The sequence below is a fragment of the Mesocricetus auratus genome, unplaced genomic scaffold (genome assembly GCF_017639785.1).
Source record: "Mesocricetus auratus isolate SY011 unplaced genomic scaffold, BCM_Maur_2.0 Super-Scaffold_6730, whole genome shotgun sequence".
Taxonomy (NCBI): Eukaryota; Metazoa; Chordata; class Mammalia; order Rodentia; family Cricetidae; genus Mesocricetus; species Mesocricetus auratus.
Window position 1 is genome coordinate 24,169,543 of NW_024429184.1, and position 21,979 is coordinate 24,191,521.

The following is a 21,979-nucleotide window of genomic DNA, read 5'->3' on the forward strand; positions in this document are numbered from 1 at the left end:
TCTCTTCCTGCTTCCTGCAGATCCAGATGTAGAACTCTCAACAACTTCTCCAGCACCATGTCTGCCTGTGTGCCACCATGCTTCTCGTCGTGACAATAGTGGACTAAACCTCTGAACTGTAATCCAGTTCCAATTAAATGTTTCCTTTATAAGAGATGCTGTGGTTATGGTATCTCTTCCCAGTAATAAAACCCTAAGCAAGACACATACCAACCCTAATTTTTGTCAGTCATTGAACACTCAATTTCTAGTCCTGCACTAAGTGCATCTTCACTGTTAACTTAGAATTACAAGAATCACTAAGAGCTCTGCTTGTGAGACCCAGTTTCTCCAGGTAGTATTGAGCTTATCACTTAGTTAACTGCCCAGTTATTAATTTCCTTGTATAATAATGAGGGACTCAGAATACGATGATTTCTAAATATCTTCCTGACTCAAAATCCCTAAGCTCCTATTACCAGAGAAGAAATATGAATTAAAAACCAGAAAAAACATGGAAGAAATGCAATGGGCCTCACTCTTCATTCCTGTGTCATAAAAGTGCACACTGATTCTGAGTGAGGCAGTGCGAAATCATAGGCACTAGGTTCTACTGATTCAAGTAGAAATAGTAAGTTATTGATTTTGGCTTCCAGTTTGACTGCATCTTAGGGGAAAAAATGAAACTAGCAGGACAGACTCTTAGTTTAAACCATTATATGGACGTGTGGAGCATTTGTGAGAGTACCCTCCTCGGGGCCTGATCACTGACCTGTTGGGTATCCTTCTGAAGATGTTTTCCAAATCAAATCTGGGGAAGATCTAATATTGATAACAAGACTCAAAAATCTCCATGAAAGTAGAAACCCAATTTTCAATTAGGTGTGCAAAGATACAAGGGACAAAAACTTGACAATGTAACCTGTTTCCCTTCCCTGCCCCAGTCGAGCGCTGAGAAGCCCCACATGGAGCTGACAACGCTGAGCAGTGCAAAAAAAAGGTAAATGCATTCACAAAATTCTCAGCAAGTGTTCCCGGCTTGCTTTGCAGATCAGTCCCGCCCGCAGCTGTGGATCTCTGATGCCTCATACTTAAAAAGACTGCAGTGAGTCTAATTTGGATGTTAAGGACAGGGAATTTTGAAACCAAGTCACATGAAATGTGGGCAGAGTCTAGTTCTGAACACCTAAGCCTAGGAAGTGTAAAAATGTATTGTCTTGGATGAAAGGAAGCAAGACGTCCAAGGTGGGCGACTGACTACATTAATAGAGAAACCGAAGCAGTTGGCATCAGGAACAGATGGTTGCAGAACCGAGCACAAAGGTGACCGTCCACATTTGCTTGCTCAGGGAGTAAGGGCGAACGGAAGAGGCGCTGGAAGCCCGGCCCTCCCCATGCACTCCAACCCCTTTCTGTGCACCCCTTCCCTGCCCCCAGCTTGCGTTCCTGGCTGGGTTCGCGGCCCAGCTCCGGCTCCTGTGGTCCGGGTCTCGAACGGGGTGACGCGCGATGACGCCTCAATGGTCGCCAGGCAGGCTCGCCATCGCAGCGCGGAGCCTCGTGGCCGCTGTTCGAAGCGCCTGTCCTCCAGAGCCTGGGCTGCGACTGTGCGTTGGGCGGCCGTGAGGCCGAGAAGCATGCGCGCCGGGGGCGCGGGCTGCCCCGCCGGGCTGCTGCTGGTCGTCGGCTGGCTGCTCCTGGTGGGCCTGCAGGCCTCGCGGGCAGCGAATGTCACCGCGGTCCCGGAAGCCGGCGTGGCCCGCGAGGGCGAGAGCGAGAGCGAGGCAGATGAGGAGGCCGAGAACGACAACGAAGTGCCGGAGAACGAGACCCCGGCCGAGGCCGAGGAAGAGGGTGAGGGCAATGGCTCCCTGGGCACGGAAGGTGCCGAAGAGGGCAGAAGCCCACCCTTTCCTTAGAAAGAATTAACCAATGTCACCTGCTGTAGAGTTTTCTGGCATTACACAACAGCCCCGAGTTTATCCACTTTGTGCATCTATAGCCTTTAAAAACCAGACTTTTAAAAACAAAGTGCTAATGTCTAGGACTCCAAGAAAATAAGCACACATATTGAAAGTGCTATAGTAATACAAGTGTTACTTTGGAGAGGTATCCTCTCATAGGGAGTCGTGTGTGTGTGTGTGTGTGTGTGTGTGTGTGTGTGTGTGTGTGTGTTGTTTTTGTTTTCCTCTGCAGTCATGTTGTTCGTTGTATTTTTTAATTTCCAAAGTGCTCGACATCCTCTTGCTTTCCTGTTCTTGAGATGAGAACTCAAGGGAAGTCAGGATTCCTTTTACTGTGACATATCTAAATGGATATGCTGACAAAACTGTCCCAAAACTCCCATAATCTTGGTGCAGCCCTCAGCCCCAGACAGCCTTGTACTGTTTGTCCTTCAAAGAACTGAGGCAGCAGAAAAGGAAACCAACTCATGACATTGTTGGCTGATGATGTGTTAACACACCACACGAGAGATTGAAACAAACATGTGTTTGGTTCCATAAACATAGCATATACTCCTGGTTCATTAAACAAAATAACTTTGCAAACAGTTGTACATATTCATAAGTAAGTCACATGCTGGTAGGTTAGGGGCAAGTTGGCAGACCTCTGAAGGAGGATGATTCCCTACCTCCGCCAAGGGTCTAGCAGTCACTGTCTCGCTATCTTTATTTTTTCTTGTGTCTTCTCAATCAATATCTACAGCATTCTTGATGACAGACAGTGACTCAGTATCAGAAGGAAATTGTCCAAGGTTATTGGGGACCCTACCTTGGCAACATTACAGAGATCTTGAATAGCTCCCTGACATTGGAACTGTGAGAAAAAAAGGACTACAGAAGAGTCCATGTCCTAAGCATGGCTTCTATTCTTTGAGTAACAGTTTTGATACCAACAGTTTTAATATTAAACTGATCAATGGAAAATTCTAGCTATAAAGTGCTAATGTTGAGGTGAAACCCTAGTGAGGGATTTATAATCACATGCACATTCACAAGTTAAGTGCGCTTATTCTTGTAGTGCTTCAGTGTCTACATCTTTGGACTTCTGAGAATTCACATGCCATCTGGAATTTCAGATGTACAGTTTCATGCATAAGTGCTTTTTCCTGGGGAGACTAAGAGCCCAGAACTGGAAACAGTGGTGAGAAATATATGAACATTTCAGGACCTTGGTAAATTTCCATGGTGCTTATAGCCTAGTGGATCTCTAAAAATTGTCATCATCATTTACTGGCTAGGATATCTTTATTTACTTGCTTTTCTTTTTAATTCTGCTTCCATATAGTTCACAAAATAAGGGCTAATAGAAACACTTTGTGAGAAGCTTCAGTAGAGATTTCAATCTTGTGACCCCCCCCTTGTTTTTAGATGCCCTACCTTTGAAGCTGTGCATACTCTAAACTGGGCAAATAATTTGAATGCACCTAAATTCTCAACTGTTCAACCTGAATCTGCAGTGTATCCATCATGGAAATTCAGCTGCAGCCTCTCTCACAGAGTCTAGTTCATCATTATTGTGGTTCTTTTTGCACTATTGTCAAAACACAATACTTCTGAAAGATATGAAAGGCACACAGTTCTTTGCAGAGAATGCCACTTTGCTGCATAATTGCAAAGCATTTACAGTTTTAGATTTGTAAACAATTGGAAGATTAGTCAATGAGTTCTATTCATGTCAACATCATCTATTTTCTTTGAGTCCCCACATAGAGACCTGCTGTCATGATTTATCCACTTACAAATCTTGTCAAGTTAATTTGATATATAAACATGAAGAAGGAAAGAATCCTGTCATTGTGATTTCAGGAAAACAAGATGATTCAAGGTTTTGTAGTAGACTATTTAAGGAGAAATCCCTTTCTCTTGGAAGATGTACCACATATCTTCTTCATCTTTAAGAAATTCCATGTCTACTTACTAAGAGACAATTCAGACTATTCATCCAGGGTGCCATGTGTCACTGAGGTTTTGATTATGTAACTAATTGTTTTATCTTAACCTTTGTATTGCTGTCTCTGTTCATCATTGTTTACTAATTGCGAAATGTTTTATCTATCCATTTCCCCTTGGCCATCATCAACAAAAGCAAACCATACAAATAAATAGCCCAGTTGCCAAACCCCAACTTTGTTCATTTCTGGTGAGCTCTGCTGACTGCAGAGGATGGTGCCTCTAGAGATGTGTCCTGTGTTCCTGAATGATAGTGCAAAGCAGTGAGAGAAGAGAAACTGAAGAGATGGAAAGAGTTGGTGACCTCAGAGTCTTGGCTTATTTCACAACTTCTTTGTCTTTCTAGAAAATTCTGACTCATCTTCAATTTGATAATTTTAGAGTTTTTAATATGATTGGAAATATTGGTGACCAGTGGTGAAATAAAATTTGTTTGAAGATAAAAGAAACATCAGAGTATGTTAGATTAATTTATTTCCTCCATGTGCCTTATATATCTTTTAGAGTATAAACATTCTATATCAATATGCTCTTAGACTTATTAAAGGCTCCACTAGACATATACATATTGAATTATAAATCAGTTTTACTTTATTAAACTACAGCTGTGGTTGATCCTGGTGGCATAGGACTATATCCCAGCTACTTTAGAATCTCAGGCAGGAATTTTAAACTCAAGGACAACTTGGCATACAAAGTGAATTCAAAGGCCCCCTAGGTAACTTAAAGAAACCTGTCTCAGCTGGGGTGGTGTTGGTGCATGCCTTTAATCCCAGCACTCAGGAAGCAGAGGCAGGTGGTTCTCCGTGAGTTCGAGGCCAGCCTGGTCTACAAAAACCTACAAAGTAAGTTCCAGGACAGCCAGGACTGTTACACAAAGAAATCCTGTCTCAGCAACAACAACAAAAAAGGAAAGGAAAGGGAAGAAAAGAACCTGTCTCTAAAACAAAATGAGGAGCAGGGGAAGGATACAGCTCAGGTTGGAGCACTCACGGGGTATATTTGCCACTCTGCGTTAATACCCAGTAGTGCAATAAAAATAAAGTGAGAAATATGTCCTTCAATATAAGAAAGAATGAAAGTCCTGAAATATCAACCTTACACTCCACCCCAAGAAACAGTTTCAGGGTTCCAGGTGCACCCTGATGATGTGTGTCTCTAGTCATCCTGTACTGTGAGATTATTGCCAACAGGCTGTGGGTGAGGCTTTGGGAGATTTTAGGAACCTTTGGAACATTCTTGCCTCCTTTTGAACTTACTGTTGAGCTCATTGGTGGTTTTTACTTGTTCTTCTCTAATGACAAGCCACATAATATTTTTGAAGAGTTGAGATTTCAGCCTATAGGATTTAATTTCCTCTGAGGTTTCATTTTGTTAGATTTCGCTGTTTTTGTACCCTGTTGCTTCAGATCCAAACTTACCATCAGGCTTATTTTCAGGACCCCAGATACAGTCGGCATGTTATCAAGGTTCCTTTTACAGGTTATTAATAAAATGCTGAGGAAGACACAGACCTTTGACACATTATTCCTTCTACGTTGATACCAGCCAATTAACCAGCATCTGTGGACTTAAGGGTGTACTAGTATTCAGACTATTTTCATTTGATACATTGTTATGTAATAGGAAACTTTGACAAATGTCATATGTAAGTTCATATATATATCATTTTCTTGACGCATCATTGTAGAATTTACAGTTTTATAAAGTGACTAAATGATTCAGTGAACACTCAGTACACCACAAATACTAAAGTTGAAAGAGTCTTTGGAAATTGTCTGGTTCCATCTCCTTGTCCTTCTTTTCCCCCTCTGAGGAATCTCAAATAAGAAGGAATTTATGTATTTCCCCATAGTAGCATAGGTAGTGAATAATGGCGCTGGCTGACTGATGGTTCCTGAATGGTCCAGTAGTCGTTTTCCAGTTTTTAGCTTGTGCCTCATAATATGCCATCTGAAAATATTCAAGCATTTCAAATATTAAAATGTCAATTCAAATTGATCATCATGTTAGTTCAAATCATTTAACAAAGTCAATGTTGACTTAATTATATGTATCCTGTGCCTGCTCTGTATTCACAGTCCTGGATTTGATGCTTGCAAATACAGAATGAAGTGTTTGTGTAACTATTAATGTTTCACAATATTGAAAATGGGAAAGAATAAGAGTATGAAATTAATAACTACAAAATGAGTGTTGTCTTAAGTATTGTGTTAGCCCTAAGTAGTCTACAGAATGATTTACTACACCACTGCGTTCAGTTTAAATATCAAGTGAGACAGGCTTTTCAATTTTTACAAAGGGTCAACTAGGTCTAACAGAACTGAGTTGCTTCACTCACATTCCAACAGTGAATTAGTTGCAGAAGCAGTGTTTTTGATCTTCAAGTTGGATGTGCTTTCTGTGTGATTTGTTGCTTAGATATGCAATGCCTTTTAACATTCTCCTTTAGCAACCCATAGTGCATTTTTTTGTGTTGAGATTTGAGTCTTAATCTGTGTTTTTCAAGACTTGGTCACATATTATAGCTATAGGAACTCAGGCTAAACTTTGGAATGATTAGGAAAAAATGAAGTGTCCTAATATGGTACCTCATACCTGTAACCCTAGCGAAGCCAAGACAAGAGGACTACTGAGATCAAGGCCAGTCTGTGCTGTGTAGCAAGATCCTGTACCCAAAACAGAACTACCAAACCACAAAAGGAAAGTCAAAAGGAAATATGATTGAGAACCAAGACTACTAAGCTTCTCAAATAATTAGATATGCAAAGAGTTACATAATAATTGTATATATTATAGATTGGCCTGCTGGATAAATCATTGGAATGAATTCTTAGAAACGTCGAAATCTGCCATCCAAACCTGCAAAGTGAATGAGTGGAATCTATTTGTAGCTTTTTAAATTCTGATGCACACTTGGTAGGAAGGCTTATTTGGAGATGTAAATTGTTTTGTACTAGTTTATTTCTTTTACTGTCCTTATAGAAAATAGAGAATATCTTTAAATTGTTCCTAAAGTTCAAAGATTTGTGTCTATGTTTTATTATATTTTCCAGTTGGATTTTAATTCACTGTGTATTAACTAGTGAAAAAGAAAAGCCCTGTGTTATATATGAAATTCAAAAGAAAACCTTAAGTTATTTCTAACTTAATGAATGTCCTTAAGTTTAGGCTTCTTTTGATTTAGAGTAGTGATAGCTGTGTTTACTTGAGGAGCAACTTTGCATTCCTGGTTTAATAGGACATTAAAAAAATCCTCTATTGCCCCTATGGCAATTACCTGTACCCTTCACCTACCAAGAACTATGCTTGTCACTTATAGAAGTTTGCATATGGCTAAATAATGTTTTTTTAACTTTATGTTTAGTTCAGAACAGAACAGTAGTCAAAGAAGTAGAATTTGGAATGTGCACAGTCACATGTGGTAAGTAGCATAGACCAAAGAAATAACTGTCATGATTTCTACCAAGATAAAATGCCAATTATTTGTAATTTCTCTACTTCTTAATGCTTTCTTCATCTCTTGTTTTCTATTCCCATTACTATAATTTACACACAATACTAGGTAATTGCTTTAAAGGTATATTTTCAGGTTTGGGGTATTTTTGCATGTAAGCTATATTTACTAAACTAAAATTCTGCTTCACAGATGTTCAAAGATGAGATATCTTCAGTGCATCTAACAGATGCCTTCCCACACTACTTTGGCAAACCTGCCAAAAAATAAGCTTATTTGCAATAGACTATTACAAATATTCCATTTCGCTAGTTGTACATTATATTTTGGAGAAAAAAGGTGCTAGCTTTGCAAGATGAATAATGTTGAAAGAATGTGACATTGTCCATTCCATGAATAGAAATTGTAAACAAAATCTCTTACATAGTGTTGAGATTCAAACATTTGCTATATAGACTTCTAGCTGTCAAACAGCTACCCTAAGTATGTTAAAATTGCTGAACTAACCCAGAGTTTCTAACAACCTAAAACTTTGGGTAGGCCTAAGATTTCGAAGTTCTGATTAATTCACGAGAAAGCTGATCTTGCGAGTGCTGCAAGTCCCTTGGTTTCTATAGCCATTGCCAAGAATCGCATGATGAGAAGACAGACAATAGGTAATAAATGAAATTACAAACTTGGAAATATGACAGTGATGAGAATCCAGTCTGCACACATCTACATCAGACTTCTTAGGTTTGGTAAAAAGAATTACCAAAACTGACAGATTTTTATGTGGGTGCTAAAATATGCATAGCATAAAAGTTACTATTTAACCACTTTCGAGTATACAGTTCAGTGGCCATAACACTACATCAACATTATCTATAGAATAATTTCAGTACCCACACTAAAACCTCATACCCAGTAGACAGTAGCTCTCTACACACCCATCCTCCCAGCTCCTGGCAGCCACTTTTTTTTTCTAATCAGCTTAAAATGGGGTTCTGGCCTTAGCTTAGTAATGACAGCCAAAATGACAGGAATCATGACAGCCTAAGAGTGTTCAGTTGTAATTTATCGTTTGTTGTTGCTGCTGCTGCTTGACAATTTTCCACAGTAGAGTTATTTTATAATAATTCCAGTAATCTTTCAGCCTTCCTTTTCCTGATCTTGTGGGGTCCACTTTCTTAGCCCTCAAAAGTGTAGCATCACCAAGAAACTCGTTAGAGATATAGGATGCAGACTTTTTACAGGCTGGGTCAGAGTCTGCATTTTAGAAAGATTTCCAGGTGACTTGCATGCACTCTTAAGTCTGTATGCCTCCTTGTCATCTTCAGCTTTTTCTTTCCTTGGATGGGCTTATGATGAACACCTTGTTAGGGGCTAAAGAAGGGAATCCAGCAGGGAAGATGAAGGGAGACTCTGCCTATCCTGTTACACAACTTATGGGACGTAATTCCAAACCAGTGACACTCTAGGATCAGCTAATAATTATTTGATTTCTTGCTAAAAATGTGTGACAGATTGAGAAAGAGTATCTTGCTGGATATAGAGGTGTAGTAAATAGTTTATTCCATGTATACTTAATAGAGAGACTTTATTTAAAAAATCTTATGGTAAAATATGATTTTTGGAATTGATTTCAGAAGCTCCAACCCCAAACCTGAAAAGTTCCATTATCAAATAAATTTGTGTAAGCCCATGTATTATGGTAAATCTGATTTTATAGACTGAAGGAAGAATATTTTATGTACTCTTAAAATGGAAAATTCTATCAATTTAAAACCTACACAATTATATTGAGTTCTGATTCCAAAGATATTGAAATTAAATTTTTATATTTTAGTCAATAAAAATTATGTATGGTAATATATTTATTAGCATACTGCACATTTCAAAAAACTTCTATAATAAAGAGGTTCTTTTTGCTTTATTGTAATGTTTAAAATGTGCAAGTGAGCATAGAGTCCTTTTCCTGATGAGAATAGCAATCAGTGTCTTATGAAACTTTCTTGGGGGGAAATACTGTTTAAAGAAATAACTGGAGTGGGGGTCTACAAAAGCTCTACATGTTGTCATACTGATTAAGATTTTAATTTCCAAAATTAAGAGAACATTCTCAAAACTAAACTAAAGAAAATGTAGACTTGAGTGGGAGGAAAGGCTCCTTGCAATTACTTTTATTTAAACATTTGTTAATTTCTTTGACTAAAGGTGTTGGTATCAGAGAAGTTATTTTAACCAATGGATGCCCTGGAGGTGAATCCAAGTGTATTGTTCGTGTGGAAGAATGCCGTGGACCTGTTGATTGCGGCTGTGAGTTGAATCCATATTTGCAGAGGGAGGGTTTATGCTGGGGAAATACTTTTAACTTCAACCTACTACTGAGTACAAGGAGACAATCAACTGATAAAAGGAAATACTAAAAAATTAAATACCCCTTCTGTAGACTGTCAGAGCTCTAAGTAGTCTTGCTTTTGATTCACATTTCAGTGGTGTGTAGAGTCTGTGGTATGCTGGACTTTCACTGTGCTTGGGGTCTGTGTTTGAACCTGCCCTGGAGTGAAACACTTCTGATGCTGTGGCTATGACATTTTTTTGCAGATTGATAAACCTAAAATTTGGAAGGTGGAGCTGTTTGTACCAAATTATGCTTTTTTATCATTTCAACTTCTCTAATGAGGTTTCATAACCCTGAATTAGAAGCCATGGGCAGATCACCAGGTTTAAAGTAATATATCTCTAAGCTAAATGCCTTCTCCTCTTCCACACTTACTTCTGCACTCAAATGAAGAGTCCTGGTTTCTCCTCACCTGCTTCTTTTTGGTGACTGCTCTGTAGTCAGACTCTCAATTACAAGAGTCAATGTCCTTGGTATCTAATTGACTTCTGAGGGTGGCTTTTTACAACAGCGTGGCATATGAGAAAGGATCCCCAGACAACACAAAGTTTTCCTTACAGTAGTGTTATTTACTACTGTAGGGAGATAGGATTTGAGACCCAGATTCTAACCTGGCCTTTTGTTATCTTCTCAGGGATCTTCAGTGGATTTCATAACTTTGGATACCTTTATTCAGCTGGAGAAATTAGAAATTTGGCTTTTCATAGCCAGTCTAACCCTCATATTATGTGTAATATATATGGATGTGTATGTATTATGTATACTCAGTGTCTTGATAATGCTATATCTCTTGGTTGATGATATAATTAAATTATTAGTTGATGATACAATTGAAATTGTTGATTTAAAAAGGGAGTATGGCCAGATAAAGCAATTTCTGCCCAGTGATATTTGTCTATTTTTTCTTCTTTTTCAGGGGGAAAACCAATTTCTGAAAATCTTGAAAGTGTTAGACTGTCATGTGTTCATATATCTCCTGTAAATCGTTTCAAATATATGTGGAAGCTTCTAAAGCCAGACCAAGTAAGAAATGACTGTGTATAATCTGGTGTTTTTAGTGGCTGATAACATTTGGTACCTAGTTCTGATGTTTTATGAAATCAATTTGGAAAATGGAGTTAAAAATTATATGAATTTATTGTATTATTGGAATTCAATTTTTATCAAACTAAAAATACATATGTCTTAGGGTCATATATAATCACAACTTAGATTCACACATTTTATGTTGTATTCTGTTTTGGAATCAAGGTTCTTACTGGTTTTATATAGGCGTGGCATGATAAACAATAGTTAACATTAATTAAAGGTGTTATGAATACCAGAAATCAACTGAGTGATAAGAGTTCACTTAAAAGACAAAACAAACCTATAAACTTTTAAAAAAATAAGTATAAAGGTGTCATTTTACTGATAGTAATTGAGGTATAGAAAGTGTCTTTGTTTGCTTTTCTGTCACTGTGATTAAACACTTACCAATTGAACTGGGGAGGAAATAGTTTACTGACGCTTTCTGCTCCAAGTGACAATTCATCACTGAGGGAAATCAGCACAGGACCTGCAGCAGAGCCATAGGGACTTGTTCAGCCTGCTTTCTTATACATCCCAAGACTATCTCCTGCCCAGGAGTGACATCACCTACAGTGACCTGGGCCCTCTCACATCAGTCATTAATACAAAAAATGCCTCACAGACTAGCTGACAGACCAGTTAGATAGGTATTCTCTCAACTCAGGTTCCCTTTTGTCAGATTACCCTAACTTGTGTCAAGGTGACAAAGCTCACTAGCACAGAAAGTACTGTCCATAGTCAACAGGGTTGAGTTTGAAGTCTACATTATCTGATTCTAAATCATATATGTACAATTAATCACATAGAAGGCTGAGAGTGAGAAGTTCTTTTGTTAGAGGATCTTCCTCAAGCTGTCAACCTATTGTGTTTGCCAATGATCCAGAGTACCCTGCTTGTCTTTCACTGTTTCCGTTTGCAAGCAGTGAACCCAGTCAAGACCATTCATACATTTTGTTTTTGTTTTTTATTTTGTTTTTAATAGCAACCCATTATACTTTCAAATGATTCAGCAATCCTAGAAGTACAAAGAGAACTTCATCCTATGGCTTTCGAGTGTGACACCCTGGATAATAATGAAATAGTAGCGTCTGTTAAGTTCACAGTCTATACAACAAGTGGTAAGTGTCCAACATTGTTTGGTTTGCTTATATCTCAAACTCATTATTAGGAAACTGCCCGATGGACTTTTTAAAATGCTGATTTCTACCAGCTATACCCCAGAGCTTCTGATTCAGTAGATCTGTGTAGTGCTGGCACATGAATTATCAGATGAAGCTGCTCCTTTAAAACCCAGTCCTGAAGCTAGAGATGGCTCAGCAGTTCAGGGCACTGACTGCTCTTCCAGAGGTCCTGAGTTCAATTCCTTATACTCATGTAGTGGTTCACGGCAGTCATTAATGAGGTGCAATGCCCTCTCCAGTGTACAGACATAATGCATGCAAAGTACCCATGTACACATTTAAGTGCCTCTTTAAACAAGAAAAATTGACTTAAAAACAAACAAAGCAACAACAACAAAAAGCAGACCTTCAACTTGAAATATATGGTACATTTATTTCCACCATTAAAGTAAAGATTGGATTGTCACATGTGATTGCAGAAAAAAGTATAATTAAAACTTATGAAATCAGAGCATTTCTCTTTAGAAGCTATCTATTTGATGTGTGTGTGTGTGTGTGTGTGTGTGTGTGGTGTGTGTGTGTGTGTGTGTGTTTTGAGTTTTTCTAGATAGCCCTGGCTGTCCTCGAACTCAATATATAGACAAGGTTGGCCTAGAACTCATCTGTCTGTCTCTGCTTCAGAATGCTGGAACTAAAGTTATGTGATATCATGCCTGGCTTTGGATTATATTTTTGATGATTCAGTATTGAAGTTCTTGCTCTATCCTTGAACATGACTTTACATAGACATTGTATCTCCTAAGAAATAAAGCATATGTCCATGTTCATTCAGTTTAACCTGTGGCATTCTCTATGTCCCCATAACTATTTCCTTGGGTTTAGTTGCTCTCAACCATATTTAATGATGCTATCTTTGTTGGTAGGAGTATCTGATCACAAGGTCTTTTGAGAACTCACTTGTGTTAGGATTCTCTAGAGGAACAGAACTGATAGAAGGAATATTAAAGGGAGGATTTAGTAGAGTGGTTTACAGGCTATGGTTCAGGTAGTCCAACAGTAGCTTTCTCCCTGTGGAAGGCCACTAATCCAGTAGTTGTTCAATCCATGAGGCTAGATACCTCAGCTGATCTTCCAACTATATTGAAGTTTCGAAGAAGTAGGTTCTAATACCAGCAAAGGCATGCCTCAGCATTAGTATAGATGAACTTGCCAACAAGAGTGAAGACACACAGGCAAAAGCAAAAACTTCCCTCTTCCATGCCATTCTATATGAACTGCTACTATAAGGTGTGGCCCAGATTTAGGATGAGTCTTTCCACCTCAAATGATCCAGACAAGAAAAAACACCTCACCAGGTATGTATGATTATCTGCTTGGGTTTTAGTTGATTCCAGATATAGTCAAGTTGACAACCAAATTAGCCATCATATCATTAAAGATTCTAGAGCTCTTATTCTCAGAGAACTGTCTTCATATGTAAACCTTCTAGAAGTGCTAGGTAACTTTAAAGGGGTCTGTGCATTTATTGAAGCTATTTCTGAGTCTAAAAAGCTTTTTTTGCAGTCTGGAGAGCCATGCCATGCAGTGTTCTTTATTGAAATGAAAACAAGCTGCAAAGGGTTTTGGAGAGGTTTGAAAAATAAATGTTTACTAGTAAAAAATTCTTGATGTGCTTTTAGATTGCAACTTACAAAACATCTTCAAGGCAGAAGCTAATAACCACTACGTTGAGTCATCATTAAAAAGATAATTCTAGTAGCAAATAACTATTAAGAAAAGCATAAGAAGACTGAACAACTGGGGGACCTTCAGACTTAATAAACATTCTCAACCTGCCATAGTTTATGATGCTTATAGGTTCCTGCCATTTGTAGACTTGGTCATCACTCCCTGGCCCCTCATAGGTACCTTTTAGTAGTTAGCACTTTTCACAACTAGAAAGGACCATTTTTCTGCTAATGTGTAAGCTAAGGGTTAGAACACAGACCCCAAATCCTTGTCCTTTGTTGAGACAGTGTTGACTTTATCTCATAGTGACCCAGGAATGGTGAGGTAGCTCTGCCACTTAAGAAACAAAGTACCTTCAGAATATTTCAGTACCTATTAGTTCCTCTGAAAAACAGCAAGTTGCTCACCATGCAACAGACCTTTTTGTTTGTTCAGACATCAAGTAAATGTTTTTGTTACAAATATCCACACCCTACAGTATTGGAATGAATCAAATAAGTAATAGAAATGTTTTTAGGATAAATTTAGCTAATAGAAAATTCTGCCAGATATAGTGGTGTATGCCGTTAATCCCAGAATTTCAGAATCGCATCACAGAGACAAGCAAATCTCTGTGAGTTGTAAGCCAGCTACATAGTAAGTTTCAGGACAGCCAGGACTGAGTAGAGAAATTCTATCTTAAAGAGAGGAAGGGAAGGGGGAGAGAAAGAGGGAAGGAGAGAGAGGGGGAGGGAGGAAGGGAGAGAGGGAGGGAGGGAGGGAGGGAGGGAGGGAGGGAGGGAGGGAGGGAGAGAGACAGAGTTAGGGACAGAGAAGGGGGAGGGAGGGAGAGGGAGGCAGAGAGAAACAGAGGGAGGGAGGGACAGATGGCAGAAAATTTTCATTCCCATTTTTTCTTTCTCTTTTCTATATCATGTTCTCACTCACAATTATTGGCTTTCATAATATGGCATTGTTTGGGAATTTAATTGTATGTCCTAAAAGATACATTGATGTCTTAGGTTCTCAGTATTTAGACTGTAGGTATATTTGAAAAAGAGGTCAGTTAAGATGGGGTTGTGACTGTTGTCCAAATAAAGAGAACTTTGGACTGAGGAGGGAAAGGGGAAAGAAGAAAGAGCAGGAGAACTAAGAGAAGGGGGAGAGGAATGAGAGGCAGGGTAGGGGGCAGGCGCTTGTAAGCAGATCCAAGCTGGGTAGCTGAAAAGGTATCTCAGAACCCCACCCCAAACCTTCACAAGACTCGCTGAGTCCCACCAACCCCACCAATTATTTATAGCTTCCGGAATATGAAGCAAATTTATGCTGTTGCCAAGTCACCCAGTTTATGGTACTTTGCTTTAGTAGTGATAAGAAACTAACGTACACATAAGCTATCTTTGACTAAAACATTAAATATTGAAATTCAACCCATTTTTAATTAATTTTAATTTCATTAAATTTTTTCTTAGAAATTTTTAAGAAGAAATTCAGCCTTCTTAAGAAAGTTAGATGTACAAGTAGTCCACTTGGTGCTTGCAAGATGACTGTTCTTCTCAGGAGTGGAGATATATTCTCATACCCTTTACTCCATCCTATCTTGGCTGACGCTGGGTGTTAGTGAATAAAACAAACTAATTTTGCATTTCTCTTCAGAGCCCAGTCCTAAACATTGTCTCTGTTATAAAAATCTCCCACTTTCTACAAACTGAAATTATTAAATTTTTTTCTTAATCTGACAATATTGGAATAAAAATATAAATTCACCTTTGCAATTGTATTCAGGACTGTTTAAATGGAGATCAACAAATTGCATTTATACTATGTGACTACTGAGAAAAGATGGTTATAATCCATGGCATTAAGAAGATAGGAACAAATCCAGGTGATTGCTATACAGGAGATCACTTCTCATGGAGTGGTACATACTAAAATTAAAATGTTAAAATAGCCAACTCATAGTTGATATAAATCTCCCTGGTCTTTGTTTTACTTACCTATATAATATAGTATTTAGTCTGGTGGTCTGTTTCTGTATGGATTATTTTTGTGTGGGTTAAGAATGGGGGAAATAAAAGAACTATAGGAAAGCCATCACATTCATAAAAAGTATAACACTGATATAAGCTGTCTCTTCACCAGTTTATAGTCCAGTAATGCTATCACACATACTGTAGACCAGCTCTGCCTTCTTTTTTTCAGAGAAGAAATGCCTGATTTAGGAGTAGTGTGTCAATATTGTATGGAGAACAATTAGTATCAAGTCCAATCTTATATTTTAAAAACCAGAGTTATGTCATAATCCTAAGCATAAAACTTAAGTGTGTGACGTTTGAAGGGGGAAATGACAGAAGGTCATGATTCAGTAATAGGCAAGGTTTCTTAACCATGACTCAGATCAATCACCATAAAACTAACGTTGAGTAAATCACACTGTGTCAAAAGTAAAAACTTCAGATTACCAACATAAGTCACTTGGAAAATGAATAGGCAGACTGAAATCTAGGAGAAATCCAAGTAACATAGGCAGGATAATGAGTTTGATAAAGGTCTCTCTCAGTTTGTTAGGAAACTAGGTATATCCCTACCCTCCTGACAGAAGTTACTCTTTTATTTATCTTAGAGAAAACAGATCCACAAAATAAGGCTTACAGGAATGGTTCATTTAGATAGCCATTCCCCAGTGATAGACAGTAGTAGTCATAATACATGTCTCTCTACTTTCAGAACTGCAGATGAGAAGAACAAACAGGCCAGACACTGATGCAGTCTTAGTTTTTGTGCTGACCATAGGAGTCATTATCTGCATATTTGTGATCTTCGTCTTGATCTTCATCATCATAAATTGGTAGGTGAATGGCTGGGATGCACCACCATCTTTGATTGACGTGGTCCTCAATCTCCACCCATTTGCAGTGAAGCCCAGATCTCTGCCCCATGGTGTGTCCTATATGTGTCTTGATACTCTCTTGTTTCAAGCTACCCCAACTTGTATATGGGTGCTTTTACAAACAATAGGGTGACTTACTTTGCAGCCATGGGAGAGCTTTCAGATGTGTATTTTACAATTTTACAAGACAATTATTTTAAAGGGAAAAAAGAGACTACTTTTGCCATTTAACCGTGGCTCTCACTGCTTTAAAACTTGGCTGTTGTAACCTCCCAACTCATTTAAATGAAAGAAAAAAACCTGCATATGTATTATACCCAGCAAATCTGAGGGTTCGTCAATCACAGTGCAGATGGATTATTCCAAGTGGAGTTGAACTGTGAATAAAGGGCACTTTTATATAATGGAGATATAAGTATGAGCCTCAGTTTTGGTTTTGTTTTTTATTGTGGCCTTTGTTTTTGTTTTTGCTTTTTCCGCCAGGGCGGCAGTGAAATCCTTCTGGGGGGCGAAAGCCTCAACTACTGAGATACATTCAGAGCTGAGTTCTATGAGGTACAAAGATTCAACTTCTCTTGACCAGTCACCAACAGATATACCTGTACATGAAGACGATGCTTTAAGTGAATGGAATGAATGATGTATGGATGACATATGAGAAACCAAAGACAATTAGAGCATATCAGATTCATTATTATAAAAATAAAGTATATACTGAAATACTTCAATGACACTGCATTGAGTTTGCCTCCATGGTGCTAATGCATGTGCGGCAGGGTTGTCTGTTCAGTTCAGCCCTCTAGTACAATTGCCAGATTCACTTTGAAATAGTTCTTGGTATTTACTGTTTCAGATAACAGCTTGAGGTCACTTATATAAATGTATATACAAATAGTTTCTGATCACTTTGGTCATTTGTGAGGTCATTCTGTCCTAAATAAGAAAAATATAATATAGAAGTTTCCTTGAAAAGTAAGATTTCTCCAACCTGAGGGATCTAGGTTGAACTACTAAAGTAAATCATACTTCATAACCTCTGCAGGGCATGTAACGTATAAAACATCATTTGTAAAACATGAAGTAGTGATAGCAACCAAGACTTGGTGACTACTGTGTGTTAAGCACTGCTCAAAGCAGTTTATTAGGTAATTTGATTGTGTTTGTATAGAGGAAATACATGTAAGAACTAAACAAGTACTTGGAGGTGGCTGGGAAAATAACATGAATTTAATAATTTTTATTTCTCCCAGAAGCAGTGACTTAGAGACTCTATAATGACCACTAACAAGTACATCATTGTGCTTTGTATGCAGGTAATAATAGAAAAGAATGCCAGCATTTTGTGTTGTACCAGTGTGACACAATTCAGCCACTAAACTAGATGCTAAAGCATTAAGGATTATACTCAGTAGTCTTTTCCAGCAATTGTTCTTAAGGCTACATTTTGTTTTTCTCTGTTTAGATGAATTCTGCTTTAACTTCATTACTTTATTTTAGGATTTATGATATACATGAGGCAGAAAACATTATAAATGAGCATTTGTGGTATACCTTTTTCTAACACAGAGAAAAAGGATATTATAAAGTTACCCTGTTTATTTCTGTTACATGGCAGTTTTATCGGAAAGAAGCAAGGATCAACTGGTTAGAAAATGATGTTTATCTGTTGTGGGAATTCCTTTGGAGACCTTAAGTGAAAAGAGATTGTTTTTATATAGTCTCCTAAAAGAAAATTTTACACCACCTATCTCAGACAAATGTTAAACAGCAATCAGCCTTCCAGTTCTTATTTCTGAGCATGTATGGTCTTGCACCTTTAGTAAAGAGGCTATATAAATCCTTGTTTTAAAGCCAGAATGGCAGTGGGTTCCAACTATATTTCCATGGAAGAAGACTAGTTGTGCTAACTTCTGTTCTGGAGCTATTTCTGACTGCCTACCTCTGGCATGTGGTAGGACAGTATTTCTTAGCTCTTTTGGTTGGGAGGGGCAGTGTGCCTACTTCTGACCAGTAAGTTATCAGCCCACATTCCGAAGATCTGGGTCATCCTGAGTCTGGAACAATGATGTGAGGAAATATTTGGAACTTTCATGGCTTGGATTCCAGAGTGAGGACTATGTGCCACAGGATGTTTAGTAAGCCTACCTTAGATAGTCTACATTATACACTATTTTAATGAAAGTTTATAGGTTATTTGATACAGTAGTTAATTCTAGAACTATTCTAATTGACATATCTCTTTTCTTTAAAATAAGTTGAAGAAACTTCTTTACTGGGTACTTATCAAGCTTTCAGTGTGCTGCATACCCCCACGATTTTCCAATGAGGGCATTGATGAACTATGTCCCTGATGTATGGAATGAAGCCATGAATCTGTGTAAAGGGTACTGCTCACTTTCAGGCAAAACTGTCCTGAAAAGTTTGCGTGTGAGGAGCCAGGGCTCAGTTAATGTATACTAGCTGAGTAATTAGTAATGCGTCACACACAGCAAATCATCAGTAGGCTTTGACATTATATTATAGACTACAATGTAATAAATACATTTATGGAAGCCTGAAATTTTCTGTGAAGCAATGTTAGGAAGACTCATTTAAAGAAAAGTTTATTAAGACAATTTTACCTTGTTTAAAAGGGAGGAGAACCTGGGAAGAGCAAAGAACAGGTCGGAAAAAGCAAAATGCATCTTGGAAGAAGGCTAGTAGACCTAGAATATAGAAAGGAGAATATGTTTGTGGGAGATGAGGCAGAGGCAGTTGAGACCATACATGTACATGACATTATATTTGCATAATGAAAATACTGTGTGGACCATAAAATTATATTTCAATAGATAAGAATGCATATCAATGATATAATCTCCAGAATATTCTTCTCAACCATAATTAGCCATGTCCTCTTGGAATTTATTCCTACTGATCTTTTAACAAACTGCTGGTCCTCACTTCATAGGGTAGTCTATACATTGACCTGCAGGGAACCATAGAGTTGGCTTGGCCTAGCTGCCTTGAGAGGCATGTGTCATAGATTTATCAGGTTAGAGTCCATGGCTACTGGGGCACAGTGTGCCTTCTGGTTCCTGAGAGATTAATGCACTCCCTCAGGCAGTGCCAGTTGATGTTTCTCCTGTAGATGTCAAGGATGGGTAGGAACTTGACAGGACAATTGGTCTTAGACATTAACCTTGTGCACCCTGTATAACTTGCAAATGTCATAGTATCTTGGCAACTACAACTGTACTGATCCTGGAAACTGCCATTATATTTTGTTTCTGATAAAGTTTGAAAGTCTGATTGCTCTCAATATAATTGCCACAGCCTATTGTGCTGTGGCCCCCTCCAACCTGGCCTGATTTCATTCCTCATGGCCACATCCGGTAACATTGGCCAAGTAAGTGTGGGCACTTACATTGACCTAACCTAGGTTCTTTTAAGTCCTACTGGGAATGCAAAATCCTTACCAGTTATAACTTAGTTTTCATACATTATGATTCCTAATTCACTCTCTTGTTCAAGACATGACAGGAACATTTAAAGTTCCTCAGAATAGCCATGGTTGTTGGTGATACCTCTAGGTCAGCATCCAGTGACAAGGTAGGCACTGGCTGTGATTTTTCCATGGTAAGGACAAGACATGGAATGAATCAGACAATGTCACTCATTCTGTAATATCCAACTTCCTTCTGTTGACAATTTAATGGTTTCAATTCTCTCTAGTAGATATTATGTTATTTTATGATTAATCATTTCAAAATTGAGGTAATTTTTCTATGTTGGCTCTTTTCTTATACTTTAAATATGCTTCTTCATGACTTTTTGTTTTTGGAAGGACTGCCATTTTGAAATTTATCACCCATCACTATGGTGATTTATCAACTGTTTCAAAATAATAGAATCAGTTATGCAGTAATTTAGACTTTGAGGTTTGTGCCATTTTATTATCTGTGATCAATTTGTTGTGTAATAGAAAACAGTTTGTCTTTGACAATTTCTGACTCTTGCTGAAAAGCAAAGTTAGATTTTGAACATCCATGTCATCATGTCCTGTCTTCATTTGCATAAACTCTTCACTGGACTCTTTCTTCAGTTCTGTACTTCAAGTGTACCCAGCAGACCACCAAGTCCTCTTCCTTTACCTGCTCTTCAGACCTTACCACACGCTTATTTGGATTCTTTTCCCCATTTAGCCCTTTTGTGACTCTGCACCTGCTTACCACTTTTCCTTGCTCTCTCTGAAGCCCCCATCCTACACCTCACCTCGCTCCTTCCTCTGGAATCTTTAACCATTAGTCTTAGGCTCTCAGAAGTCCAGGACAGTATCCTATGTCACCCTGCTCTCCAGACTCTCCCATCACATAAATCAGCACAGCCTCCATCCCAGCTGCAAAAACACCAAGCATGTATACTCCTTGGCTTGCTAACTCTAATAATTGCACACTGCATGGTGCTTTCCCCAGAGTGTACAAAAGGATGTACTGTGTTCTTTCCTGCATATCTCTCGGGCTTTATATTGTTTGTTCTGGAAGAACATGATTTCATTATGTCAGATGATTTCTCTTCCTTGTAAATCATGCATTGGTGTTACCTTGGGGTACTGCATAATAATACAAATATTGCAGTACCTCTCTAATGAGAGTGCTTAAACCTAACCTGCTTGTCTGAAAGGTTTTTGAGCTTTGTCTCAGTAATTCCTAAAAGAAAGCTGTATTTATTTTTTAAAGGATGAGGGGCTGATTAATGTACAGAAGCAAAGCTGTAGTATTTCTATTGTCCTCAACACACAATCTTCATGGAGAAAACATGTATGTTGGTGGTAAGAAATTCAGTGAGCATGTGGTTACCTCAGCTTCAACTTTGTTTTAGCTGTATTTTTCAAGAAAGAGTCCTACTATCATTATAGGAAGTAACAGCAGCACTGATCCCTATGAAGCTCACTAATGCCAGCTTTACTTTCAGATTCCTGTGTGGTAGCTTCATTCTGTGTGAAAACATACACTATTGGTTAGAGGTTCATGTCACAGAAGCATATATGTAGAAATACATGGACAGCTGTGAAGAACAATAGACTAGCATAACTCCACAAAAGTATTATTTAAATAATTGCTGGGTCCTAAACTTTATTCATAATAAAAATTTAATAGCTATCATTTATTCTAAAAAGTATAGAATTTGAATATCAAAGAAAGCTGTATTTCTTCTTGGCATTTCTTTTAAATAGCGAGAAATTATAAAAAAATGTCCAACATCTAACTTCAATATTCAGTAAGAGTCAGAAACTGTTAAAGACAAACTTACCTATTATACAAACAACATGATCACAGGCAATAAAGTGGCACACATTTATTTACTTCTATCTTTTCCTCTCATTTGCTTCCATGTCAGCTAGTTCCTATGCTGTCAAAAATCCCCCTTGTGTTTCAG

The 21,979-nt window shown here is 38.2% G+C and overlaps 1 protein-coding gene across 1 annotated transcript in view; it reads left to right on the plus strand.

Moving 5' to 3' along the window:
- The first annotated feature begins 1,508 nt into the window (after positions 1 to 1,508).
- Spaca1 (sperm acrosome associated 1) overlaps positions 1,509 to 21,979 on the plus strand; it is a 37,442-nt gene continuing 16,971 nt past the window's right edge. Inside the window, exons 1-7 of the mRNA XM_005080832.3 lie at positions 1,509 to 1,833; positions 7,300 to 7,356; positions 9,586 to 9,687; positions 10,689 to 10,795; positions 11,826 to 11,961; positions 16,399 to 16,519; positions 17,045 to 17,116. Of these exons, the coding sequence (XP_005080889.2) occupies positions 1,617 to 1,833; positions 7,300 to 7,356; positions 9,586 to 9,687; positions 10,689 to 10,795; positions 11,826 to 11,961; positions 16,399 to 16,519; positions 17,045 to 17,116 (812 nt within the window). The 5' untranslated portion in view covers positions 1,509 to 1,616. The remainder of the gene's footprint in view (positions 1,834 to 7,299; positions 7,357 to 9,585; positions 9,688 to 10,688; positions 10,796 to 11,825; positions 11,962 to 16,398; positions 16,520 to 17,044; positions 17,117 to 21,979) is intronic.